Source organism: Centruroides vittatus, unplaced genomic scaffold, assembly GCF_030686945.1.
Source record: "Centruroides vittatus isolate TY-2023 unplaced genomic scaffold, ASM3068694v2 contig_885, whole genome shotgun sequence".
Lineage (NCBI taxonomy): Eukaryota > Metazoa > Arthropoda > Arachnida > Scorpiones > Buthidae > Centruroides > Centruroides vittatus.
Genome location: NW_027122577.1, coordinates 309915 through 337437, shown reverse-complemented (window position 1 = coordinate 337437; position 27523 = coordinate 309915). Strand labels below are relative to the sequence as shown.

At 31.0% G+C, this 27523-nt stretch overlaps 1 protein-coding gene and 1 long non-coding RNA gene across 6 annotated transcripts in view; one reads left to right on the top strand and one right to left on the bottom strand.

Moving 5' to 3' along the window:
- Window positions 1-218: 218 nt before the first annotated feature.
- Window positions 219-27523, top strand: part of LOC136983740 (probable ATP-dependent RNA helicase DDX17) — a 48561-nt gene continuing 21256 nt past the window's right edge. For 4 of the 5 annotated variants that reach the window (XM_067280578.1, XM_067280577.1, XM_067280575.1 and 1 more), the window contains exons 1-6: window positions 219-359; window positions 10299-10479; window positions 19241-19346; window positions 23492-23625; window positions 25646-25711; window positions 25887-26028. In XM_067280578.1, the coding sequence (XP_067136679.1) occupies window positions 343-359; window positions 10299-10479; window positions 19241-19346; window positions 23492-23625; window positions 25646-25711; window positions 25887-26028 (646 nt within the window). In that variant the 5' untranslated portion in view covers window positions 219-342. The remainder of the gene's footprint in view (window positions 360-10298; window positions 10480-19240; window positions 19347-23491; window positions 23626-25645; window positions 25712-25886; window positions 26029-27523) is intronic. The other variant, XM_067280576.1, reaches the window with a different exon arrangement.
- LOC136983726 (uncharacterized) lies at window positions 8625-9690 on the bottom strand. Its single transcript, XR_010882081.1, has 2 exons — window positions 9605-9690; window positions 8625-8895 (listed from the first exon to the last, which is right to left on the bottom strand). It is a non-coding gene; the product is annotated as an uncharacterized lncRNA (long non-coding RNA).

The window sequence follows — 27523 nt, the reverse complement described above, 5'->3', positions numbered from 1 at the left end:
CATACTGCCATTTCCGATTCTATTGCAGTAAAATTCGTCCGAAAGAACATATAGTCCACAATTTGTGTTAAATAACTCTAAGAAAGGTATGTTATTTATTCATTTTTATAGCTATTTATTGATATTCGTAAATAACTAATGTATTAAATTTAAGAAAATTTCAATAAATTGGTCATTATCGATTTTAAAGCATAATTTTATGATTTGCGGAACGATACTCGTTCCTTTTATTGTGCCGGTTCTGTGGGGTCTGTGGCGTTGTTATAGCGTTCGTCGACATCAATCAGATTTTTGGAAATTTTCAGTAAAATTCTATCACTAGAATCATTTTACGAATTCCTAATGGCAGATAAAAGAAAGTGAGTGTAGTTTTTGTTTGATCCGATTCTTATTTTATACTTATTTTAAAGGTTTTTTTCAGGTTAGGCTTAATCATTCATTACGGATGTAATGATCTGGCATTGTTAAGTTGTGATTGGTTGATTTGTGACACGTGGACAATTTCTTTTTTCTGAATATGTTCCTTGTTTCGTTATTGTTCTTTGATAGGATTGAATGAAAATTTAAAAATTTGTTTCGTTTTGTGAGATTCTGAACGGTATTAAAACTTCATTTTTCAGTTTTTTTGTCATAATACAGCATATTATCATATATAAAATTACATAAGATGAAAAATCTTTTGTCCTGTAAAGTTTTATGAACTATGTTCATAATTTTAATATAATCCGAAAATTATTCTAATTATAACAGCCCAAATAATTTTATTATTTGGGCTGTTATAATTAGTAAGCAATCATCTATCAAAGTTGAATAACAACTATGCTAAATTGTGTCATGGTGTTGAAGCACCACTTGATTATAGTAGTTGATGACCATAATTATACATCTAGCTGAAAAGAATGCTGTTTTGAATTCATTTTATGAGTAATGAGTTCTTTTAATTATGTATGGTAACTTGGTATAATATATTCAAATAAAAAAAAATACTTTTATTTTTTAATATTTAGGTTATTGTCCTTGTCTACAGCTTTCTTAACAGATAGACTAAACCACCTAAATTTTTTCTGAGCATAAACCTTTTTATTTTATTAACGTTTTTAACCTGTTTTCTATATAGGCCATTCTCAGGTTTTAGAATACAATATACGTGTTGCAAAATGGAATGTACCTTTTTTGAATTTATAACATTTTTACGGAAAAAGAAAAATGTTATTAATTTGAAAAATGGTACACTCCATTTTGGAACATTTATATTGTATTCTAAAACCTGAGGATGGCCTATATAGAAAATAGGTTGAAAACGTTAGTAAAATAAAAAAATTTATGCTCTGAAAAAAATTTAGGTGGTTTGGTGAATTGATATGATTCAGTTTACAATACATCAGTAATCATTGATTTCACAATTGCTAATATTAATGATTTAAGTTTCTAAAATAATAATATAACAATTGAAACTTGTAATTCTGTCATTGTTCAACAGGATTGCTCAAGGTTGCTGTAATGTGCTTTCCTCAGAGATAAGGCTTGTATTTTACTCAGCTTTAGGCTTGCTAACTCTTGAAGAGTTGATTTCAGGAATTTTCTGTTTCAGAAGTAAAAAGTTTTTGAGAGATTTGATGTTTTTTTACTTGGAAATATCAAAAATTCTGCTGTCTATTCTTTAGTCAGTTTTAATATATAGCCCAAAAATTTATTGGGGTGTACTATAGATTACCACCTATGGAATTTCAGGACTTTGATTATATATTTGAACTCGGGACCGAGACGAGTTCAACGGTACCCTATTTTTAGACCGGAGACGAAAAATAAAAAAATTATCATGTTTTTTAAGTTACCATACTTTTTTAATGCTCTCGTGAAGATGGCACCATAGTTGCTAGTACTGCCATCTTGTGGTAAAGTCTGCAAACCATGACATCGGACTACGGTCATCTCCAGTAGGGTTAAATACGTGATATGAGAGCGGAGAAAGCGATGCGACTTCCGATCATTGCGCGATTGCCAGTTTGATTAATGTTACTTATGGCAGCGAACATGGCAGCCATTCCCACTGTTCGTGCTCCCGACTGACCTCCCGGAGAGGAGCCGCCGGCAGGCCGCCATGTGCTAAACGTCACTAGTTATTGATTCACGGTAGTTCTTGAACAAAGTAAAAAGGGGGGGTCGTCTACTAAAGGCAATTTTAACGACAAGCAATGCTACTCCCGATTGCGATAGTGAAGCCGACTTAGCGGAGAGAGCGACGCGACTCCCTATCATCGCGCGATTCCTGGTAAAAAGTATGATAACTTTATTATTTTTCGTCTCCGGTCCAAAAGTAGGGTATCGTTGAACTTGTCTCGGTCTCCTGAGTTCAGATATATACTCAAAGACCCGAAATTCCATAGGTGGTAATCTATAGTATCCCTATTGATTGTGTTGTTGAGTAAATATGGAAAGAATAGATCTCATTTTAGGAGTCTAAGAATTTTAAAAATCTTTGCCAGATTTCAAGACTTTGTAAATATGGGATAGTAGGCAACCTACTCAGCTTTGTCATAGACCAGTATTTACATGCAAACATATAATATGGTAAGGGCTGGGTTATAAATTTTATACTGTAACCATATCTGTAATTGTATCCATATGAAACCATGTGCTGTATTACACAAAAGTTTCATCAAACTTTTGTGGTATGGATATGGAGAACTAAGCATGCACCAAGCTACCATTAGTTGATACAATGAGAAGTCTGAAGCAACTGATGAAAAACAATGGATTAAGTCAAAAGTAACTTTTGATTGACTCCTGTTATTTCTGGACAATATAAAATTTAAAGTAAGGGTTACTTTGGTCACAAAAAAATAAATGAATAAACAATTGTAGTGATAGATCTGGCAACATCAGCTGGAGATATTTTCTCTGATTTACATCAAGAGTGCACATGCATACAGCAGATTACTTTGTACACCATAAAAAAAATTTAATTCCTTGTGGATATGGTTACAGTATGGAGTCTATAACCCAGTTCTAACTGGTATTCACATTACTGTTTTATAATGTTATGAGGGTAATCCCAAAAGTAAGGTCTTCTATTTTTAAAAAAATACAAAGAAATGTTTATTTTTAATAATGTTCATATCATTTTAAAGCTTGAACATTTATCTATTTTTCTACCTAATCGCCATTTTGGTCGATGCATTTTTGTATGCCCGTGTCATCCCAGCTCGCCGCCATTTCATGTTAAACCGATTGAAATTCATCACCAATTGATGGAAGTGTATGGCGACCAACTCGCCGTATACTTCCATCAACAGCCTCAAGTGGTGTAGGGAGTTTGCAGTTGATCGTACTGAAATTCATGACAAAGAAAGAAACGGGAGACCATCCATTTCTGATAAGTCGCGAAGGTTGAGCAAACCGTGCCTGAAGATCGGCATATCATTCTGAATGATCTCTGCGTTTTGGTTCTTGGGGTTTCTCCAAAGCACCATTCATAGGATTTCAACGGAAAAGTTGCAATATCAGAAGGTGTATGCAAGATGGGTCTCGTGACATGGCGGCGAGCTGGCATACAAAAATTGCTACAGCGCCTACAAAAATGCATCGACCAAAATGGTGATTATGTAGAAAAATAGATGTCATTTTAAAGCTTGAACATTATATGAACATTATTGAAAATAAATGTTTCTTTGTATTTTTTTAAAAATAGGAGACTTTACTTTTGTGATTACCCTCGTATTTGTTCAGTAAAATAATGGCTTATTCAAAACCTAATAATTAGGTTGTGAATAATGAGATAGCTTCAATGAGAACAATTATTGTTCTCATTGAAGCTGCTTGTCAACATAAACTTTGATTTTTCAAAGTATAATGTGGTACAAGGTCTTATTAGGTATTGAAAGTAGAATGATTTCCCAATAATTATTGTCTTTAGTTAGATGACCTTTCTTTAGATGTTTAATTTGTAAATTGTCCACTCTGCATATAATTTTTCTTCCTTTCAAATGTTGAGCATTGATAGAAGTATGTTTGTTGTGACAGATCTGCTGTCAGCACTTCAGGCACAGATTAGTATGCTTGAAGTTTTTTTGCTTGTTTTGTGTCAATATTACATCTTTGCTTGTAGGTTACAACATAGCTATTGAAATAAGTTCTTTGGGTAAAATATGGAGTTGCATTTAGTGTGTATCTTTCAATCTAATGACATTACATTTTCCATTCAGACTGTTGTTAGAATGTTTTTACTGCCAACATGTTTTCTTATTGTTCTGAATATTTAATAAAGAATGTGTTCCACATTCTTCTGATTTGAAAAATGATCTCTGAATTTTGGCACCATTATCAAAGATATATCAATCTGTTAGTTAGGAGAGGTTCATTTTGCCTTTCAGACAGTCCTAATGTGGAAATATTGTGCATCTTGCTTAATTCTAGTGACCTTTGTTATTATTTTGATTTCATATTCCTTGTCTATCCATTGCTTGTTCCAAACTAGTGTTATCATTTCGTGTCTTAGTATTCAGTTTCTATTATGATGTCTCTTTTTCTCACCTTTTAATTGTTCTTGTAGTTCAGTGTTCCGCAACCGGTGTGCCGTCACATGGTGAAAGGTGTGACGGCATAACTTTTACATATTCTGTTAATTTCAAGTTTTATTTATATATTTTTATTACAGTTGTTGAATTTCTTATTCTTGTATTTTATTTTCTGCTGCAGCACTGATGAAATAAGATGGTGTTTGTTTATTACTTATTACAAGCCATGCATTTTTAAGAAATTATATGTAAAATAAATTTGCTCACAGATGTTGATGTCTGTTTAATAATAATAGTAATAGCTTAGTGGCATTACGTAATTCTATTAATAGTATCATATCATACGTTTTTGAAAAGAATAACATTTTGGTGTGTCGTGTTGAGTCATGGATGTGCCGCAAGTAGAGAAAGGTTGTGGAACACTGTTGTAGTTCACTGTTTTCTCCTCCTTGGAAAGTCTCCTTCAGCTTGTAAACCTGGACAATGGTGGAATGCATCTTTTATGATGAAATTCAAATTCTATTTCAGAATGCATCATTACAGTGAAGTTCACTGTAATGATGTATTCTGAAATTACCATTTACTAGCTCTCTACTCAAGTCTATTTTAGCAAATAGTTTGCTTGCAACCTCTGCTAGAATTAACTGGGAGAATGACATTATCATAATCTAAATTATTCTTGAAGTCTGTGTGAACACTATCTTTACCTTTATTCTTGCTATTTCCAATTAACTTAGTTAATACAGATAAGATATATTCCAATTATCATTGTATAAATATAATATAAAACAACAGCTGTTATCTCTCTTACAGTTAGGATTTTCCATGTCATAATACATCTTCAGCCTTGTATTATTTTTATTAGAGGCCTAAACTACTAGATATCTTGCAGTAATCTGATAGTATTGCTCATCACAGTGCAGGATATCTCACACCTAGGGTCACATCATGAGTAGTAACACAAATATATTGGTAGTGTTGTGTATTGCAAAACCTTGTTTAGTAAATGGTTTCACTGAACAAATTCATACTGTGTGATATTACATTTGTATTGCTATTCATATAGGCCAGTGGTTCCCAACCGGTGTTCCGTAAGCATCTCCCAAGTGTTCCGCAGATTTAGTCGCAAATCGGAAAGTGTACAATTGTATTCAAACCGCCGAATATCAAAAAATTAAAATCATAAAATTTTCATAAACTTAAATATATATGTACGATTCGTACTTATGGAGTGTACTACTGTTTTGAATAAGATAAAGGCAATGATAAAAACTGAATGAAATATGTAAAAAACATCAGGCACAAGTTTCCCATTAAAGTTATTTAGGTATATTTTTTCCTGTCTTAGAATTGACGTTAATAATATGAGTAGAGATTTTGAATTATAACTGCTCAATTCTAATAAAATAACTGATGACAAGCTTATGTATTTCATATTAACTTAAGTAAGTGTTCCACTAAAGAAAATTGCTCACAAAAGTGTTCTGCATCCTAGAAAAGGTTGGGAACCACTGATATAGGCATTCAGGGCTGCTTATTCTGGTTTTCTTATTTTTGGTATATCTGATGACAGTTTATTACCCTGTTTCCCCGAAAATAAGACAGTGTCTTATATTAATTTTTTTTCTCCCAAAGATGCACTAGGTCTTATTTTCAGGGGGTGTCTTATTTTTCCATGAAGAAGAATTCACATTTATTGTTAAACAAAAAAATGAACATTTATTATATACTGTATAGTAATTGTCATCACAAACCAGCATAACCAGACAAACTGTGAATCCTATCAAGAATTTCTTGTTATTACCATCATTTCCATGTATAACAATCTATGGTACAGTACATTTACCGATCCTGATATTTATGAACACAAAGCAAGATTTATTCAGTGACAGTAATGTCATTATCTTCTGGAACATCATCATAACAATCCAAACCCTGAATTTCTTGTGACTCCATTTCTTTCAGAATCATTGGCCTAAATCTCATGTCTAGCAATAGCACTGTCCTTAAATGAGTACTTCTTGTCAATGTAGCCTGCTCATAGTGCATTTGCAATGCAACTGTCAGTGATTTTTCTCCCATGAATTCTTCACCCAAGTCACAACCTCTTGCAGTTTAGGCTTCACAAAGTTTCCAAGCTGATTTCTCTCCATTCTATTTTCAATGTAGTCATTAATTTCCATGCGCAAATTGTCCTTAAATGGCTTGTTTATTGCAATATCAAGAGTCTGGAGATAGGCCGTCATTCCTGCGGGAATCACTATTTGATCTATTTTTCTTTTGTGAAGAAATTTCTTCATGTCTTTAGCACAGTGTGTGCTGGCTGCATCCCAGACTAGCAGACATGGTAGGGGTAGATATACACGATAGTCGTATCTGAACTTTGTTTAATTGGGAGATGGTCATAACCTGGGGTATGCTTGCATTGCCTATTAAGATACTTGCACTAATGGCATAACCTGGAAGTGGAAAAATCAATATTCTTATTCTGTTCTAATATCTTATTATTCATATATCATTCTTCTGCTTTATAGACACTAAAAAAACTTTTTCCAGTTCATCAATAGTTCAGCAAAATAGGATTGCTGGATGGTGAGGGACAAGGTCTAATCACACATGAAAAATTTCTGAGGCCTTAACCCAGAATCAAACCTAGATCTGCCAGAACAGCAAAGCTTTATCATCCTAGCCATCCAGCTGTTATGCAGATTATTTTTAAAAAAATGAAAGATCTTTGTTGTTGGAAAAGTAAATATCCAAATTGCTTTAAAAAAGTTGTTCATTTTCTAATATAAAAGTATAAATGACAATATTTTTTTAGAACAGTTGCAAAAGTCAAATAAAAATATGAAACAAAGAAAAATTCTCTGTTTGATTGGTAACTTGCAGCTTAATTATTCAAATAAAACTGAATTCTGTAATAAGGCAGTTTTCTGGGCAAATTTTTTCACCAAAACAGAAATGTTCATAGTGATAGCACATGACCTAACAAACTGACAAGACAACACAAGTCATTCAAGACAACCTGTGATGCCAAAAATGGATGTGATTATAAATTGAAGAAAAACACTGAGATCGGCGTTATACTTAGTATGTCCTTTTTCTGCAAGCACTTTCGACACACTTATGGATGTCGTCATCAGGCGAAAACGAAACTTAGTGAAAAAATTGAACAGAAAATAATTCGACAAAGAACAGAACGCTTAATAATTTGAATTAAGCAGTCTGTTCTTTGTCAATTGCCGATCTCAGTGTTTTTCTTCAATTTAGAATACAATATTTGGCATGGGAAACATCCTATTGATCATCAATGGATGTGATTAATGTCAGGTGAGGAGGGACTAGTGACTAATAGTTCATGAGAAGGGGAGAATCATTACATGAAAGTATGAGAGTTTTGCCATATATATTGATAAAAATCAAAAGTACAAAATAGCAAATTGTATGAAAGTAGAGGACTGCCTGTGTGTCATTTCCTCCAATGTAATAGCACAGCTTTAATCTGAAGATATGAACATACAGTAGAGCATTGATTATTCAAACACCAATCAACTTTTTTGAGTCACTGTCCTTGGTACTATAAAATTATTCCCAATGTCCCCCAATCATATCCCAACACTCCCTAACCCATTTTCCCTTGTGTGAGAAAGGCTTGGAAATATTCTTAGGAAAACTTTTCTATAAACCACATACTTTGTCTTTACCATACCATTGTTTTCAACATCTGGAAACATTAAATGCATATTTTTTCTTGCCTGTTTTAAAGGGGAAACAAAGATTCAATGATCCCAACCTTTGCCTATGGTCATTATTCAATATTCTACCTCCAGCATTTCCTGCCACTCACTTGCTTATTTTGCCCCCTCCCTAGATTTACTCACTGCCCACAGGTGAGTAGTATCACATTTTGGGAACAATTGGTTTAAAATGTTAAGTCTTTAGATTTTTTTTACTAGTCTTTTAATATGGAATCATTGATTTGAATGCTTCTTTCCCCTCATACCAACTTTCAAAATAACTCTATACTAAGTATAATCTTAAATCTGTAACCATCTCTTGTCTAAATTAAAAAAACAAGTTTTCTCAAAAGCCAAACAAAGGACAAAGTTTTTCCTTTAAAATAGGAGTGTTTATTGGCAATGTTTTGTACAGTTTCAAGCCATTCAAACAAAGCATTCTTGATGATATTATGTTGTAATAATATAAACACTAAAATAAGTTAGTGTTATTGAGAATACAGAATGATCTCAATTTATTCGTTAACCACTTATATTGAGACCTTGATGGACAATTATTGCTTTTTGAAAGATGTTTTATTCAGTAACACTTCTTTTTACAATATTTGGCCAAATTATTAGTTCGTTTCTCTTCAGTTGCACTATAAATTAAAGTACATAAAATTTAATTATATTTATAAATTATTCTAAGAAGGTATTTTTAAAAATTTTATGATATTACGTACATTTAAACTGTTTACATATAAAAAAAAATTGTCTTAATTTTTTCTTTTTTTCATTAATAATAATTGAAATTCTATTTACTAGGGTACATCAAAATTTGTTGTAGTACAAGATATAATCTCTGCTCTTGCTTATTCAGACCCAACACTAAACCATTACTTAGCCAATACTTTTAATTAAAACCTTTAAGGAACAAATCTAAAGTTTTTAAAGTCTTTTTCCTCTAATTTTCAACATCCTAAAATACTGAAAGGATAATCACATGTTAAACAGCTGTGAGATAAGCAGAGGGTCAGGGGGAAAACCTCGCTGACCACTTACGCTGCACGGGTTGGTAAAACCCGACCTCGTTGTCGTTGGATGGCTAGGAGGGCAAAAGTGAGTGGTGAGGTGCGTCAGTAAGTCGACAGGCATCCTTACTTTGACAGGAGACAGGTTTGACAAATAACAATAAAGGTTTATTAACTAACAAAAGCGCACATACAATAAAATACACATAAAATAAAGATATGCAGATAACTACTGCTAAAATGCGGATAAAATATCCCTGTCGCTAATCGCGATCTAACCAATAAATTAGTCACGGGCCTAACCTCGAGTGGGAGAGAGTTTACAAAGTCAATATACCTCAATATGTGGTCCGATGACCGTATTCGATGACCTCCTGGACTATGGAAGCTGGAATCAGTCTTATGTCCGGGACTGGAGACACTGGATTCAGACCTTCCTGGACGATCGCGCCCTTTCCAGAGTCGATCAGGTTTTTATACAATCGTTGTTGGCATTGAGCCAGTCTATTATTCAATGTTCGATGACTAATTGGCTGACTCAGGATGACTGGGACTTTTGTTTTCTCTTTCTGATCGGATCGGATGTGTAATCAACATCCGATCGATTTTCCTTCGAACTTGCGGCTCATGAACCCCCTTTTAACTCTCGAATTTATGCCCTGAAAACCTGCGAGCTCACACAGCAAAGCTTATTTTAAAAAAAATCATTTTCAGTCTAATAGACCATCCTGAGGATATGTAAGTATTCTAAGTACTAAAACTTAAAATACCTTCACAATGGAACAGATTTTATTAAACATTAGACTTTAAATTTTAAACAAAAATGATGATTTGATAGAATAAAGCATTGGCTCCTTAAGTGATAGTTTGGTGTTGAGTTTGTATGATGATGATAGAATATATGTTGCATTATTTTGAGATTTTTGCTTAGGCTAAGTTTTCTCTAATATAAATAACATATATTCAGCATGAACTAAAATAGATAAAATGTTTGTTTTATAGTAACCAATATTGACATTCTTTCATTTTAGCGGTTTTCGTCGTAATCAAAACATGAATCAAAGCAAATATGGTTCGTTCACTCGGCATAATAGTTTGAAAAATAAACAACCCGGTGGCAAATTGACCAAACCTGATTGGAATCTGTGTACATTACGACCTTTCCAAAAAAATTTTTACAGAGAAAATCCTAATGTTACTAAAAGATCATCTGTGAGTATCTATATGGTTTAATGCTGTAAATAAATAAGTTTATAAAATAATATAATTTAGTTGTACTCTTAGCTAGTTCAGTTTATTACATTTAAGTTTGAGATAAAATTTTTGTCAATTCATATAATACTTTGCTTTTAGATGTAAGAGATTATTGATGTTATTTTAAAAAGTTTAAATAAAAGCTTTTCAAAGTATAGATCTTTTTAATTAAAAAATTTATATCTGAAAACTTTAAATATAATTTTGTAATTTCTTATTAACAACTGACTGTTATGTAGATCAAGATAAATATTTTGACAATGATGTCTTTGAAGATTCAAAAGAATGAATCAAACTTACAACAGTGGAAAAGAGAGTATAATAGGAATGGTGGTGATTGTGAATTGGTTATGAAGACTCATGAAATATTAATTAACCTTTTTTATTAGGTTCTTTCAAGAAATGGAGATGATACATTTTATTTCATCAAAGATTGGAGTTTGTTTCAAAAAAATTTTTAGAGAACAATGAATAATGCTATATTATAAAAGAAATTCATCATTTAATGATTTGAAATTATAGAGGGGGTGAGGTTATATATTTTCTCTTGGTACATACAGTAAGATCCCACTTAATGCTGATTCGATATAACGCTGTCTGCTCGAAGCCTAAAAAATAGCTCAAAATTTACGCTGATTTTAATTTTTGTGGCATTTTGTTGATTCGTACATTATACAATTATTTACAAACACGAACCAATCAGAAAAAAGTGCACTTTCTTTAAATCTGTGTTTGTTTGGTGCAATTTTGGAAAAAATATATTATCATTGATGCCATAGGAAATATCGACTTGGCTTGGCACGAATTAACTAATAAATGCGTGAACAGTGTGTGGAAGAAGTTATGGCTGAAGGTATCCAAGAATTCTCAATGAGAAGAGCCTATTGCTGTATTGTTAGGTTGACCAAATTTTCAACCTAATTGATACAGCATGACTAGGAGATGTGTACGAGCAGGATATTCAGGAGTTACTGCAGGTTTCTGGTGAGAGCCTTATTAACGACGACCTTCAAGAACTGGCAGAATAAGGAATTCGTGTAGAACTGGAAAATAGAGATTCTGAAAATGAAGAACCCAAAGAATTTCTCTACAGATTTCCTTAGTAAAGTTTGGTAGCAATAATCAAAATCATTGATCAAATTGTAGCGAATGATTCAGATTTTGAAAAAAGTGCAAAAGCAAAACAAGATGTTTTGGATGCAATCGTAAGAATTTCAGAAGAGCCAAGACCTTCATCACAAAAAATGAAGTTTACATTTCTGTGTGCATATGTTAATGTATTATTTAACATATTATTATGCAAATTAATATAAAAATAACCTTAAATTAAAGTAAAATCTGTTTATTTTTGGTCGCGTGTTCACCTATCCCTATTTACTCTATGTTAAAATGACTTCGTTTAATGCTGTTTTGCTTAGCGCTTTGTCATCTAGGAATGCATCCCCTGCGTTAAGCGGCGTCTTACTGTACTTCAACCCTTGATCTTTTCTATTTAGATCCAGATTTGCACAAACACACTACGCAGTTCTCTCCATGTTTCCTCTCATTCTCAAAATGTTTGCATATATGCACTTTTTTTATAGCATCTCCTAGTTTCCCTTTTGTAAATAGTTCATGCATGTGCACTAAGGATTTTTAGCTACTATAATTTTGAGGTACAGAATATTTCCAGGATCCAAAATTTCCCTGAAAATTATTTTACATGAATTAACACACAAATTAAAACAGTTTATGAACAAATTAATGATAATTACCACATTGGAAAACTCAAAATAAAGCATATAAATCATAAGTTTACTGTATAATTTTTCAAACTGATAATTAAAAAAAATTTTTATAACATTAAGCATTTTCATTGTACAATCGTATGTATGTTATGGCCAAAGCCCAAAATTGGTCAAATTGGGAAATGGCCAATGTCTGATTTTGGGATTTGGCTGGGTAGTTTGCAAAATGGCATGGGGCAATCAGCCAAAGTTGGAAGAAAGAAGTTATGAGCAGATTTTGATGGGTCTGTATAATTTCTTACTTTATATTGATTACATAGGTCTGCAAATTTCAACTAAAAAAGCTGTTTGGACTTTGAGATGTGATTTTTACTAACAACTATTGAGAGATTGTTTTTAGTTGTATTCAATGTTTCCATCATTTAATGTTTTGATACAAAGGCTTTACAAAGTTTTGTCAAAAATTCATAAAACCATATTATATACATATGTATAATAGTGTTTTAATTTATTTTAATGTGAAAAAAATTAACATGTATGGGTACAAAAATACTACACAAGTCACTAATTAGCTTTAGCTATCAGTTCTGATTTTTTTGCCCTAAAACTGTGTTTCATGGATCTTCTCTTATGTTCTGCATCTGGAATGTCCCTAACAGTAATCTGCCCTCATACTGACATCCCATTGTCCCTGGTATCTTCTTTCCATCTCCTTAATGTTCTGATGGAATCTTTTGCCCTGTTCTTCACTTACAGCCCCTAGATATTCAGGAAAGTATTCCAAGTGCGAATGTGTACCTTGAGGCTCGTATTGCAGCCCAGTTCATGGTATTTAGTTAACAAGTTCTTTACTATTTCTTTATAATTGGAATCTTTATCGTTTGTCTGCATTCATGTCATTGTCATATTCTAAACATCCTGGTTGGAACATTCAATGGAACCTTGGCTTTAGCTGTTTCTCGGTTTTTCGTGTACCAGTGTTAGTTCAGACCACATGTTTTTTAGTTCATTTATAACTTGTTTTGCAAATTCTCTCCCATTATCTGATTGAAGCACACTTGGAACACCTATAGTGGTGAAGGTATCAAGTAGCTGGTAAGCAACTACTTCTGCTCTTTTGCTTTTCAGAGGTTGCAATAATATAAACTTGGTTAAATGGTCCTGATAATTGAGTATAAACTTGTACTTGCCATCGGGGTTACTTTGCATGTCTATAAGATCTACTTAGCATCTTGAGTTAAATTTTTTAAATATCAAAGGTTTAGAAATTAGACCTTTCTTAAGATTTGACAATTTGGTCTGACATGGCTTCCATAAGTGGGGGTATAATGTAATAACTTCTTTGGTGACATTTTTGTACTTAGTTTGTAGCTCCTTTCGCATCTGTGTGCAACCTTGATGTCCAATTATCAAGTGGGTATTGTGCAATATGTCGAATAAATCTGTATGTACTTAGTACAAAATACCACTATTGTGTCTTGTTACTGGCACAATAAGTTTTTCTTTGCCGTGAACTTCAATAACATCATATTTTCTTAGTTGATGATAGTCAACACTTTCTTTTTTCTGCATTGCTTTACCTGTTTAACGTCCTCTATAATAGTGCTATATTTGTCTCTGGTGAGGATCCTACTATTTGCTTTTTCTTGCAGTAATGTATTCAAAGTATCTGAGAACCTGATTTTCATATCAAATGTTGGTTTTGCATTTACATGTAGTCCAACTTCACCCAGCATATACTCATTCCATCAGAACTAGCCATGGGACAGCATATGGAATAACGATTATGAATACTTGAAATTGAAATACCGTCACATGGGATACAGCCTCAGTAAATCGTGTTCTGTTGCTAATTTAGCACATTCCTTTAAAGGAAAATGTGTTGTAGCGAACAATCCTTTATTAACCTCAGCATAACTACTGTATGCCCCTTTCAGAAATGTGTCATCACATGTACCCCACAACACACACGTGCTTTACAATTTAACCTTTGAACTGAAAGCATTCATATAGAGTAGTATAGAAATACAAGGAATACAGTACTCACAATGAAACTACTAAGTCAGAATAATAATAACTCAGGCAGGACCTTCTCCAAAAAGCAGCAGACATAGAGTATTATTGTCGCAATGTGGTAGTTTCCTTGCTAGCACATGCCCACCATCATCACACCAGAAGCAGATAATGTGCCACATACCAGACAATCTTGTATCAGCATGTCAAATTTTGACCAGCCACTTTGCAAAATGGCCAGTCAAAGTAACATACACACTGATCATTTCAAGTACATCGGACTTTAGGCTTTGACTGTAACATATAAAATTATAAATTTTGATGTAATATGTTGATTGACAGAAATAAAATAAAATTGAAGTTATTGCCAATTGTATGAATGACCTATTTTTACTTTCCTGGCTGTTATAACAGATGGAAAGTATGGCAGTCTGGAAAACATGACCCCCCAGATTTTTGCATTTTTGGGCTTAGGACACCTTGAAATGTTGAGAAATGCAAAAAACTTTGAGGGCAATTTCTGTATGAATGGTATTTGTGTGTGTTTGGGGCATGATTTAGTTCACCCTGTTTGAAGCTTAATAATTCCTGTGCTTTTTATTTCTGAAATTTGCATGGAGGTTTCTGTATTAAGCCTGGTATACTTACATGAGGCAATGGACGATGGAAACTGTTGACGGAAACAGTTGCCGTTCTGTCATCTTTCTGTGTTGCATGTACTCACATGCAGAAATTACCCTACAATTGAAACGCACCATCTGCCAGCCGTAAATATAAACAAGCTATTACAGTAGTTAGGCCACATGCCAGTAGTCGAAAATGGTGTCTACCAGAATTGCTTTGTTATATCAATTAAACTTTTTAAGTTTGCCTTTGATCTTATCGCAAATAAAAATAACCTCAAACGAATAATTTGGATATGAAAAATATTCTGAAGTTCGATCGTCGAAAGTTAGCTTTCGTCACCGAATTTCGATTACACCATTCCCAATACTTTACGCAGTAAGTACGTCTATTTGACGTTAATATTTAAATCGGATAGTAATATAGCGTATAAATGAAATATATTAGCATATTAGTGTACAAATAAAGCTTTTTAGCTTGCTGACTGCCATAGTTCGAATGCTATCGTCCAACATGATCTTTATGACGACATTGCTAAACAGCCTTCCTATTGGTCTAATTTTTTCTGTTTCACTTTTTGCGACAGCAAAAGTTGAAAATTTTCAACTTCGTATTCTGTCGGCTTTGACAGAAAAAGTGACATCATTTTGCCATTCTGTCGACAGTTTTCATCGTCCATTGCCGCATGTGAGTACCAGGCTTTAGAGAGATTGATGCTATTGAATTTTGGTGGTTGAGGGGTGGGTCAATAATGGGGGTTGTGCATATCTCCTGTAGGGTTGAAATTAACAACAATTTTACTTGTTAATTTTGTTTATAAAAAATTATAAATGCTAATAAGTTTTTTGCCATTATATAATACTTAAAAACAAAACGTTTTTAAATAAAATATGATAACAGATGGTGCCACCAAAATTTTAAATGTTGCCAGGAAAGTTGAGCAACTCATTGCTGATTTATCAGCATGGGTGGTACTAATTGATGGACGACTTTATTTCCAAAAATGCAAAATTTCTTTGACAATAATCATGGTTTTTTTTTTTTTGAAAATTTATTTAACAAATGCATCAATATTTTGCAGAGAAACTTTTTAGAGGTTTTACTTTTTCATTATTTATATTTTTTGAAAATAAGATCATACTTTCAGATTGTTAAAATATATTTCAAAATTAATACTTTTTGTTTTATAATAAATCTATAAAAAATATATGAAAAATAAAGGAAGATAAGATTTATAAAATTATGATAAAATTTCTATTTAGGTATTTAATCAAGACAGTTATGAAAGTTTTTAAATTCAGTTTATTGATTGGCAGATTTTTTTGTTTGGGGAACAATACTTTTTAATTTGAGCCAACATCAAACATGAAATTTTACCCGTTAAATAGTATCAAAAATAGTTTTAAAATAAAAATGAATTTTTCTTTTTTTTAAAAGCTGTTTTGGTTTCAGTTTTTTGTAAAAATAGAAACTGTGGTAGCATATAATGTAAGTAACATGTCATGTAAGTAGGCAGCAATGTAACAAGTGACTGAACTGATTGGAAACAAAAGTAAACAACATTTCAATTTCACTTTTAAAACACAAGATCCCTGCATTTTTACCAATTTTTCTCAATGTTTAGACATTGAGTTAAGTAAACATCAAAAACTCGGTTAAGTAAACTTGTTTATTTAGATGCTCTGTTAAAATTTAGAAATTTAAGTGATATGCTTCTACATTTTTTTGTAGTTATTGTTGTGATATTGTTAACCAAATAAATACAAAAAAAAAAATATAAAAATATTTCCTGTACTGAGGGCATATTTTTAGTTCTACCAAAGCTAGAATATTTTTGTTGTATGTGTAAACAAATGTAGTAAAAAATTTTGAATCATTAAATATTTGCTTAATACAGGTATACCTCGTCTTATGTTGGTAATTGGAAACCAATTACCAACATAAGACGAGCAACGTAGGAGAAGCAACGCAAGTCATAGTTTTGACTTACATCGTAACTAAACGCCAATAATGAGCACTTAAAGATCGCTAAATAAGACGACAACACAGAAACACAGATGTTTTCATGTTTCGTTCTCTAGAATTTATGATGATTATATTAACATTTACTGTAAATATACATATTTTAACCAGTTGTTTGCGGAGTACTGATATTGGAGTAACCAGTTTTCATTAAACTGTTGCGGTGTACTCCAGTTGGAGTAAGTGTCAATTTTTTTCGTAATTAACTAGTTGGTGGCGATTTAAGCACTGATTGGCTTTTATCTACATAGACTAAGTCTGTTTCAACGAATAAGATATTTGTTACCACCCCATATTTTTAAATTTAGGCACAAAACTCTTCCATTCCATGTTAAGTCTATGGAAGACTCTTCTTTTGTTCATTTGACAATAAAATCCTAGTTAGCATGCCCGTTAAGTTCTAATTGGTATATTATAGCTAAATGACTATCCTTTGACCAATAAGCATCGACTTGGGTTTGTGGGGTGGGAAGTTTCTTGGAAAAAGTTATACCAACTTCAAGCTACATTGTCAGCTACAAACGTAAACAAACAATTATAAATCATTATTCTTATCTATTTTTAGCGTGAATTTAATAAAGTTTTATGTATATTTAAGCTATTTAACAAATAAGCTTGTTTTTTAAACCATTTAGTCATAAATCTTTCAAAAAACAAAGTACTTCCGGTTATGGTGGTACTTCCGTAATACATAAGATATACATGTATAGTCATTATTATAATAAAGTAATAATCACTTATTATAGTCTACTATTAGTACAATAGTTTAAATAACGTATAAATAGGATCAAATACACATCAATAATAAAAGTGTATTAATCTATATTTAGAAAGGCCACCACCCCCCCACGCCGATCGGCGTTATAATCTATAGGCTGTATTATTTCTCTACGTTGATTTAGAAAGCTGCAGTTTTTTTTATTTGACAGAAAATAGACATGTCTAAGTAACGTATAACAAATTAATGGAATATTTATAAAAAAACGATTTTTTAAAATATTTTAAAATCTTAAATTTTATTAATTTTTTTAAACATACATAATATTTTGAAGTTAACAATCGTAAAGTGTAATATGTACGTGATAGAAAACTGAAAACAGATTATATCTACTACAATTTTTAAGCGAGATATCGCAAATTGAAAAACCACTTTAAAAACCCCACAACCTGTACGCAACAGCGGTGTTGTTTCGGATTATCGAGTGCTCAGCTGACAGGTTAATATGATTTCATGTGCTTTTAATGCTTTTCTAGTGATATTACGACTTCAATATTTGTGGCAGACAGATGTAAAGTCAAATAAAATGACTTATATGGAAAATTAAAAATCAAGTTTACTTTTTTGACAAACAACGTATAATCGGGAACGACGTAACTCGAGGTATACCTGTAGTAAGACATAAGAAAGAAGATTAGCTTCTTTAATGATTTTCTTATAATGAAATAGAAGTGAACTAGGATGAATAAAATTTTTTTAGCACATCCAATAAGAATTTATACTCTTAGGTTGGCATCTAATGTAAACAAACACCTTATAGGTTGCTGGAGATATTCAAGATTTATTTTTGTTAACCTAAATGGTAAATGGCTATATAGTGTTCAAGCAATAAAAAGGCTTTATTAAAAAAAATGTGCTCTCTGCAGTTTGGATGATTGGTTTCATTATAAGACAAGTAGAAGTCTGAAACTGGTGTTCTTTGGGACAAATGGCAAATATTAATTTCTAATCGTGTTTTAGGAAGGGGGCAATACAACATAAGTTTTATTGAAGAGAGCAATGATTCATTAGAGGTTGAGAAACACTGCTGTATATGATGGGATAAAATAATTTTGGTATTTTTTATCTGATTTCTTTGAAAACTTTTTATTTTTAAAACATTTTGCTTGTATATTGTAAGTTTTTCAAAATAAAACTTGATATTACTTCTGTAATTTTTAATATTGAATTAGTAGAATTTGTTAATTTGGCACCAGAAGATCAGAGTAGTACCATATTATTGGGCATTTTTGCAAAATTCAAGTTAGATGTGATGTGAATGTTGCTATACATTTTGTATCAGTACATACTATTGTATGCTTCTGATTTGTTTACACATATATAGTGTGTTAAGATTGATTGATTGAAAAACCTACAAAAATGTTAATGAATATATTATTGCCTGGGGTTTTATGCATACCATGTGCTCAGACAAATTCCTATTTGCAAAAAATACTGTCATGTTGGATTTTCATTAAACAATTCCAGATTATTTGCTACTTTTCAGAAGGTGCCATATTAATGAACTTCTACTGTAATATGAAATTCCTAAAGTGAGGTGTAATCATTTTTTGAGTTCTTTCAGGTGGAAGTTGACGCTTTTAGAAGAACTAATGATATAACTGTACGAGGAGAAAATATTCCGAAACCTTTAACTACATTTGATGAAGGAAATTTTCCAGGTAAGAATTTCTTAGGTAAAATTTTTAATTCTTCCATCATTATTGATGTATGCTATACATAATAACAGTTATATATATATATATATATATTTATCAATGAAGTCATACTAGTAAAATAAGAATAAGTGTTACTAGTAGGAAGAAGAAAAACTGTAATTTAAATTGTTTATATATATATATATATAACAATAATTTAAATTACAGTTATATATATACAGTAGAGCATTGGTTATCCGACTTAATTGGGGACTGTGGTTGGTCGGATAACCGAAAAGTATGAAAAAATACATTATAAGCATAGTGTAATTAGGCCTGGTTTAAATACTAGCCTCCTTTTCATGGTCGAGCCAGGTGCCAGCTAAAACACGCAAAAATTTAACAAAAATAATATTAAAGTAGCCAAGACATAGCCAAATATTGTAGCGCCACATCACTAGCGGACAATTGAATTTGCGACTAGAACGCGGTCAGTTAACCGATAAGTCGGATAATCGATGCTCTACTGTATATATATACATACACTAGTGATGAACGATTAATCAGGAATTGGAAAAATTGGACATTTTCTGGTAATTGGAATCAAACAACTCTTGAAATGATTTCCAATTCTTCCACATTTAATAAAAAAAATCAATCAAATTAATTGTATAACTATAATTCTAAAAAATTAAAAATTTGTACAATAGAGTTCTTTTTGCTCAAAGACTATTAGTACCAACTTTGAGGGACTTACAATCTAGACCAGTGTTTCCCAAACTTTTTTGTGCTATGCCCCACCTAAGCCTTTATAAAACTCTTATACCCCCCCCTAACATATATGTTGAACTCTTTTGGAAGGTCTCTCGTTGTGTTTGTTGAAGTTTTTCTTGCACTTAATTGCCACACTGTTTTATTGTAACTACGATAAAACCCAATCCTTTCATCAAAGTCTCTGCACTTTCCAGTCATTGCCAAATGCAACCTGGAACACTACAACCCACGTCTGCCCACCTCGAGGTCTGGGCAAAGAATGTCCTTTCACCAGCCTCAGGGCCTCATTCATCTTTGTTCTCAGTGGTTCCCAGAATTGTTAATCCCACTCCAAGGGAAAAGGGTTATGAAAGTTCTAGAAGGAAAGGGAAACAAAGAACAAGGAAAATTAAAACTAACTTAAGTCAACATTTACAATAAATATGGTGTACAGTGGCTATACGGTTAACTTAAACTCTGGACGAGTCCATTTTCAAATTACCCCCCTTAACAATCAAATTGCCCCCCTGTGGGGCATGGGCCCCACGTTTGGAAACACTGATCTAGACAGTCAAGTTTTAAAAAATGTTTATTATACTTGTACTTTTGCTCCTTTATCCTTTAACTTAATTTTCTTATTTATAATACAAAAATTATTAGTTTCAGTTGAAGATTAAAAATTTTTTAACTTATGATATTAACAATTAAATATTAGTTTATTGGAAACTTTCAAACCACAAGTTGACAAAGCAGTACTTACACAATGCGCCCCTTACATGAGGTGATATCTGTTATAGTGCTCTTTTCTTTTGTGTATTTGGAGCAATGAGAGATTGCACTTGGTCAGTACTGATTGTCCCCATTTTGCCATTTTAGGGGAAACAGGGTAACGAGAGTTGTCACCCAGCCAGTATTGGATCAGTTTGACCAGTAATTTCAAATCAAGGCTGGTACTCGACAAAAATATTCAAGTATTGGCAAAACAGTTTAAAATATAAACAAAATTATATTTTAATTGAAAAAATATATAAAATTATTTTAAATATTTAGTGTGTGTACTTTCTCATTATAATTATGAAAGCCTCTGTTATGATTCATAAATGATGCTGTAATATGTTAAATTTTCAAATGCAGTTTGCATGATTCTAAGTAAAAATACTTGTTTGTGCTAAGTCTGCTGCTTTTTTAAGTTTCAAAAATTAATTTTTTTAAGATGAGTCAGTCTAGACATTTGTGGCTTGAGTGAATGAATTCAAAAATTTGTTGATTTATGATGATGATTTGTTTAGCTCATTCCATCATTTGCCAAACCACATTTAGTGTTAAATATTATGGAATTAAAGCAGGGTATGCTGATTGCAAGAAGCATGAAAAAAGAAGTGCATCTTCTCATTTACCCTTTTTGTTTCCTTGATCATTGCATCAGCCAATGAAGCAGTTTCCTATGATGATGACCCTAGATAACATGATGGGATAATTCTTGAGTAAAAGAGAATTATCTGTAATTTCTTTGGGAGTAGTGTTGGAATATTAACTTTATCTGAAATAACATTACAAATTTATTTTGTAGTACACAATAAGTGTGCATATCCATGTATAAATGGAGAATTTTTGGGTTTCTTTTGAAAGATTGGCAAATGATTGGAAAATCCAGAATCATTCTTAAGCTTTGTTTATTAATTAATGAATACCATGCTATTAATTAATCTAAAACTGTTCAGTCAACTCATGTTAATATGAATCATTAGGGGGTTTCCCTAGTGATTCGTATTAACACAAGTAGTTTGCTTTATCAAAAGTTCATATTAACAAATTTCAGGGTCAAGGCCAAGGTCATATAATATAGAGTTAAGGCTTAACAGACTATTGAATTCTCAAAAATATAATAGAGTACTTTGAATTAATTTACTAAATAAATTTAATTTTATTTAACTTTATGTTTCTGTTTATAAACACAGAAACAAATTTATGTTTATGTTTTATGTTTCTGTTAATTATTATTAACTATTTATGTTTCTGTTAATAAAAACAGAAACAAATTCTAAATGATTTTTTAAATCAAACAAAATGAGGAGGATACTACTGTATATTTGCCATTTAAGTATGAAATAGTATATCAGTGGTTAAACAAAACAAAGCTAAAAGAAATTTGTAATTTTTTTTTTTTCTGTTGAAAATATTTTTTGTGCAAAAGGAGTTAAAAAGGGGAGGACCAAATTTGGCACAAAGTAGTCAAACCTGGCATTATCATATGCACTCCCATATATGCAAATTAGCACTCATGTGCATGAAACTGTGCCCATTTAAAGGAGGTGGGTGTTCTTAATCTTTAGTCCCTATTTTCTAAGTACGGTAGAATGGTCTAAAACCAGATGTTTGAATTGTTCTACAATCAGAGGTCGAACCCATTGGTCTTTACTAGGAGGAGAAAATTTAGTCTACTGAAAATAAAATATTTATTACAATACTAATTTTTATTGTTCATGACAAAACCTGTAAAAAGCAATCATAACTGGAAATAGGGTTATTTCTTAAGGGTTATGGAGTTAATTTACAGTTCAGTTTAATGAATTCTGACAACACTTTTGTTCACTTTATTGCGTGAAAATTAATGATGTGACAATGGCATTTTGCTGGGGCAGTGGCAAAATTTGCTTTATCTGTTTGTTTTAAGGCGAGTTGACTGTATTCAAAAGAATTGGAATCTGGAGTTTTTGGCATAATCAAAATCTGGAGAAATTTTGGTATCGTCTATCATTAAAAAGAATTAGCATCAAAAAATATCACACAGATTTTTATTGTTCAGAGCCTTTGGAGATCTGATTTATCAAGAAATTGATGAGAAACTTAAAGGCTGAACCTAACAATTGAGTTGTAGATCATTTTATTATTTTATTTTATAGAACAAAATTTTATCAATAGGGTAGAATTAATTATTTGTATTAAAATTTTTAATAAAATTGGTAATTCCTCATTATAAGAGGCAATATAAACAAACTTAGATTATTTTTTTAAAAATATTAACTTTAGTGTTTAGTATATTTTGAACCAAGTCACATTTCTTGTTATATAATTTGCATTTAATGTTTATTAGTAATAATCTAATTTTTGATTTTTTCTGTGAGGTAGCATATCACCAATTATATATATATATATATATCTTAAAACTTAATAACAAAATTGAGTTTCGTCTTAACTTTTAATGTCTTAAATTTTACAGGAAAGTGACTGATTTTAAATTATTGATGTTTTAGTGTATTTAATTTTACTGTAAATAGTAATTATTCTTCAGTTTATTCTATTTTTAATATAAAAACATAGAGAAAGCTGTTTTTCATAATTCAAATATTTCAAATTGATTTGATTTATAATTTTGATAAAAATATTTTAATTGAAATAAATCTTTTTCCTTTCAGAGTATGTATTGAGAGCAATTAAAGAACAACAGTATGAAAAGCCTACAGCTATTCAGGCACAGGGCTGGCCTATTTCATTGAGTGGAAGAGATCTAGTAGGAATTGCACAAACAGGTTCAGGAAAAACTTTGGCTGTAAGTTTAAAAATATATATTTACATATTAAAATGTGACAATGTATTGACATATTAGTAAAAATCTTAGTCAAAGAGTTATTGTTAAATGAAATATTAAAGATTTTTAAATTATGAAGTATTGATTATATATATAAAAACTGTTTCAGTTTCTAAGTTTTTGATTGCTTACTTATTTTGAATATTTTACAACTGATTTTCCAAAAATTTATATATAAGTTTTTCTTAACAGGGCTTGCTGGTATTTTATTAATTATATGATGTACAAAATTATATTAAAATTTTTATATTAATAACTGAATTTTTTTTCTTTTTAACGTTTTTTAAAAATTACTCATTTGTTTTATTATGTGTTGTAACTTGATGCCGTATTATTGTTTCTGAATATGAAATTTATTCTGTGATTCTTTTCATAATTGTATGTATAATTTTTCTGTCAAAATTTTAGTAGTACCAATGAGATAAACTCAAGTTTACTTATAACAATTGATTTAAACTTTTATTTTAGATTTTAAAAAAAGTACGTTATGCATTTTAAATATTGAGTATTAAGTATTGTTAAATATTAAAATATAACTTACATAACAATCATTTTTATAGTTTGAAATGAAATAAATTTTGAATTAAACTTTTTATTTGACCAAACTAATCTACAAACAATTACATAGAGCATCGTTTATCCAAAAGCCGGTCAACCAAAAGCTTTCTAGTGGAACTGTGTCGTGTCGAAGCGAATGTTTTTGATACTAGATTAACTTCTAAAATATTAATTTTTTTGTTTTTATATTTTTCAATATATTTATTTTGTACAAGATAAAGAAATAATTTTTAATGATACAATAGCCTTGATTATTATTATAAAAATTTTCATTTGGCTTAAAATCGACAAAAATTCAACACGAAGTAATACGCAACAGAAAAAAAATTTCAACATTGGATAGGTTAATATATTTTTTCGTACATAATCAGTTATCCAAATAACCCCAGTTCCCATTTGATTTGGATGAATGATGCTCTACTGTATTTTAATTTTTTTCCAATTTATTATGATTGCCTGTTAAATCATATCTTTCATTAATATTCTATATTCAAATGAATAATTTAAAATTGAAAATGAGGTACAATATATATAAAAAGTAAAGTTTAGCATTATAGTTTATCATTTTTAACTTTTATTAGTTTTATAATTTCATAATTAAAGTATATGTACAGTACATACAAACACTACAAACACAACCATCTTTGATTAGCTGTGGACACCAAAAGTGTAGTGCAAGTTCATTTTCATTACTAATGCAACATCAGAATTCTCAGTATGATCTGAAGTAATATTACTATAAAAGATGTTTAGCAGAAAAATATTTGATTGTATTTAGAAGGCTTAACAGTTCCAATGTATAAAAATGAAAATCTATGGTTCAAACCAGACAAGTAGTTGATTGATAAATTAGTAAGAGATCAACTACTCAACAGAAAACATTGTCTAAGGAATCTAGATTGGTGAAAGTATTTTAATTATTTACAAGCTTTATAACACAGTTGTAACAAATTATGTTATTGAATGATTTAACTTAATATTGCTTTTTATTTGTAAAGCTAAAACAAAACCCTTTCTGACCAATGAAAAAAAACTATAATAATAATAATAATAGCTTGTCCTGGTTTTATTTTATTCTTATAAAAATATGTATCTTTGGCTATTAGTTTTGGACTTATCCCATTTTTTAGGAATCTTGTCTTGTGCTATTTTTCTCTTTATTTTTTTAATACATTCCAACTCCAATATGTACTGTAAATTTCAGGGTTTTTCCCCTCCTTTTTAGTTGGAGTAATACATTTAAAATAATAATTTAAAAGGTTTTCTCATTAAACTAAATTTTCTTTTAAAATATGATGTTGTAGATAAGTAGTATTGTATATTTACAACAAATGATTGCAACAAATTACAGATGACAGAAAAACTTTATTGAATAGTTATTAGTTATAGTTCAGTAAAATTTAAAATTATTTTTTTATTGTAGTATATGCTCCCAGCAATTGTGCATATTAATCATCAACCTCGTTTAGAAAAAAATGATGGACCCATAGTAAGTTATTTCAGTTGTCTGCTAAAATATGAAATATTCTTTATATGTAATTCTTAGATAATTCTTTAAAATAACTTAGTACTACTATAAATGTTTTTACTTATCATAATTCATATGTAGAATTATATTGTTCATTTAAAGTTATAAACATTAAATTCTTAAAAATTTTCTTTAGGTATTAGTTTTGGCACCAACTAGAGAACTAGCACAACAAATACAACAGGTAGCTGCAGATTTTGGTCGTACTTCATGCATTCGAAATACTTGCATCTTTGGAGGTGCACCCAAAGGACCTCAACTTCGTGATCTGGAAAGAGGTAAATTTTGCATAAATCTTGACCTTACCAAAAGCATATTGTTTCAGGATTATAAATTTGTCTTGGAATCAAAATAAAAATCTGGTCTACAGCATATTTGTTCATTTGACAAAGGAATTTTAATTTTTATGACACTGCTTGATTAAAAGTGTTAACTTTGGTTTTTACAAAAATCTGTGAAATATATGTATAAAATTGGTTATGTGAAAAATGTAAAAATAATAATTATTCCAAAAATATACTAATGGAGTGATTGATTTGGTCTGTGAATGACTCGTATATTAATGCTTTTAACAATTGCTAAAGCCTATAGAATAATTTGCTCAAAAAAAGCAGCTTATTACTATTTTGTATTAGTAAATATAAAGAATTTAGCAATATAAAATGTATTTTAATATGATTTGAGTTTTAAAAAAATTTATGTAGCAATAATATAATTAGATCATAATTTGAAAGAACTGTTGTTTGTTCAATAGGTTTTGTTGTTGCCAATTTTAATTTTTCTTTTCTTAGGGTTTGTGTGTATGAGTAATATATATATATATATATATATATAACACATCACTCAATAAGTCTCCAGTCTAACTAAGAAAACAATATTTTTTTTTTTTTAAGAAATTCAACTTTATTCATCAACATGCTCCTTTAACTTTTCGATGCCTTTTTTTTGTAGAACAATTTGTCTCTGCTCTCAAAATAGGCCTCAGTTTTGGCAATCACTTCTTTGAGCCAAATTTCTTTCCCTGGGGCATTTTTTTTTTCATGTCTGCAAAAAGCCAATAGTTGCTAGGGGCCAGATCTGGAGAGTACAGTGGGTGAGGAAGCAATTCAAAGTATAATTCATTCAATTTAACCATTGTTTTCATCGACTTTTGACATGGGGCATTGTCTTGGTGGAACAGCACTTTTTTCTTTTGCATGTGAGGGCTTTTTTTTTTATTTCTACACTCACTCGATCCAATAGTGCCATGTAATATTCGGTATTGATAGTTTTACCTTTTTAAAGATAGTAGATGAACAAAATACCATGCGCATTCTAAAATACAGATGCCATAACCTTGCCAGCTGACTTTTGAGTTTTTAGCCATTTTGGATGACTTTCGCTGGCTGCTGTCTACTCAGCTGACTGTCTTTTTGATTCAGGTGTGTAGTAATGGATCCATGTTTCATCCATTGTCACATACCAACACAAATCCTTTTTATCTTGCTTGAACAGCTCCAAACAGCACTCAGAATTGTTGACACGTTTTTGGTCCCTTGTGAGCAAATGTGGCACCCACTTTGAAAACAACTTACGCATGCTCAAATTTTCATGTAAAATTGTAAACACACTACCTTCTGATATCTTTGAGGTGTCAGCTATCTCACGCAACTTCACTTTACAGTTTTTCAAAACTATTTTGTGGACTTTTTTGTTTTCTGGAACAACTGCTGATTTTGGGTGACCAGAGCGTTAAGCATTATCGGTGTTTGTATCACCATGTTTAAATTTAGC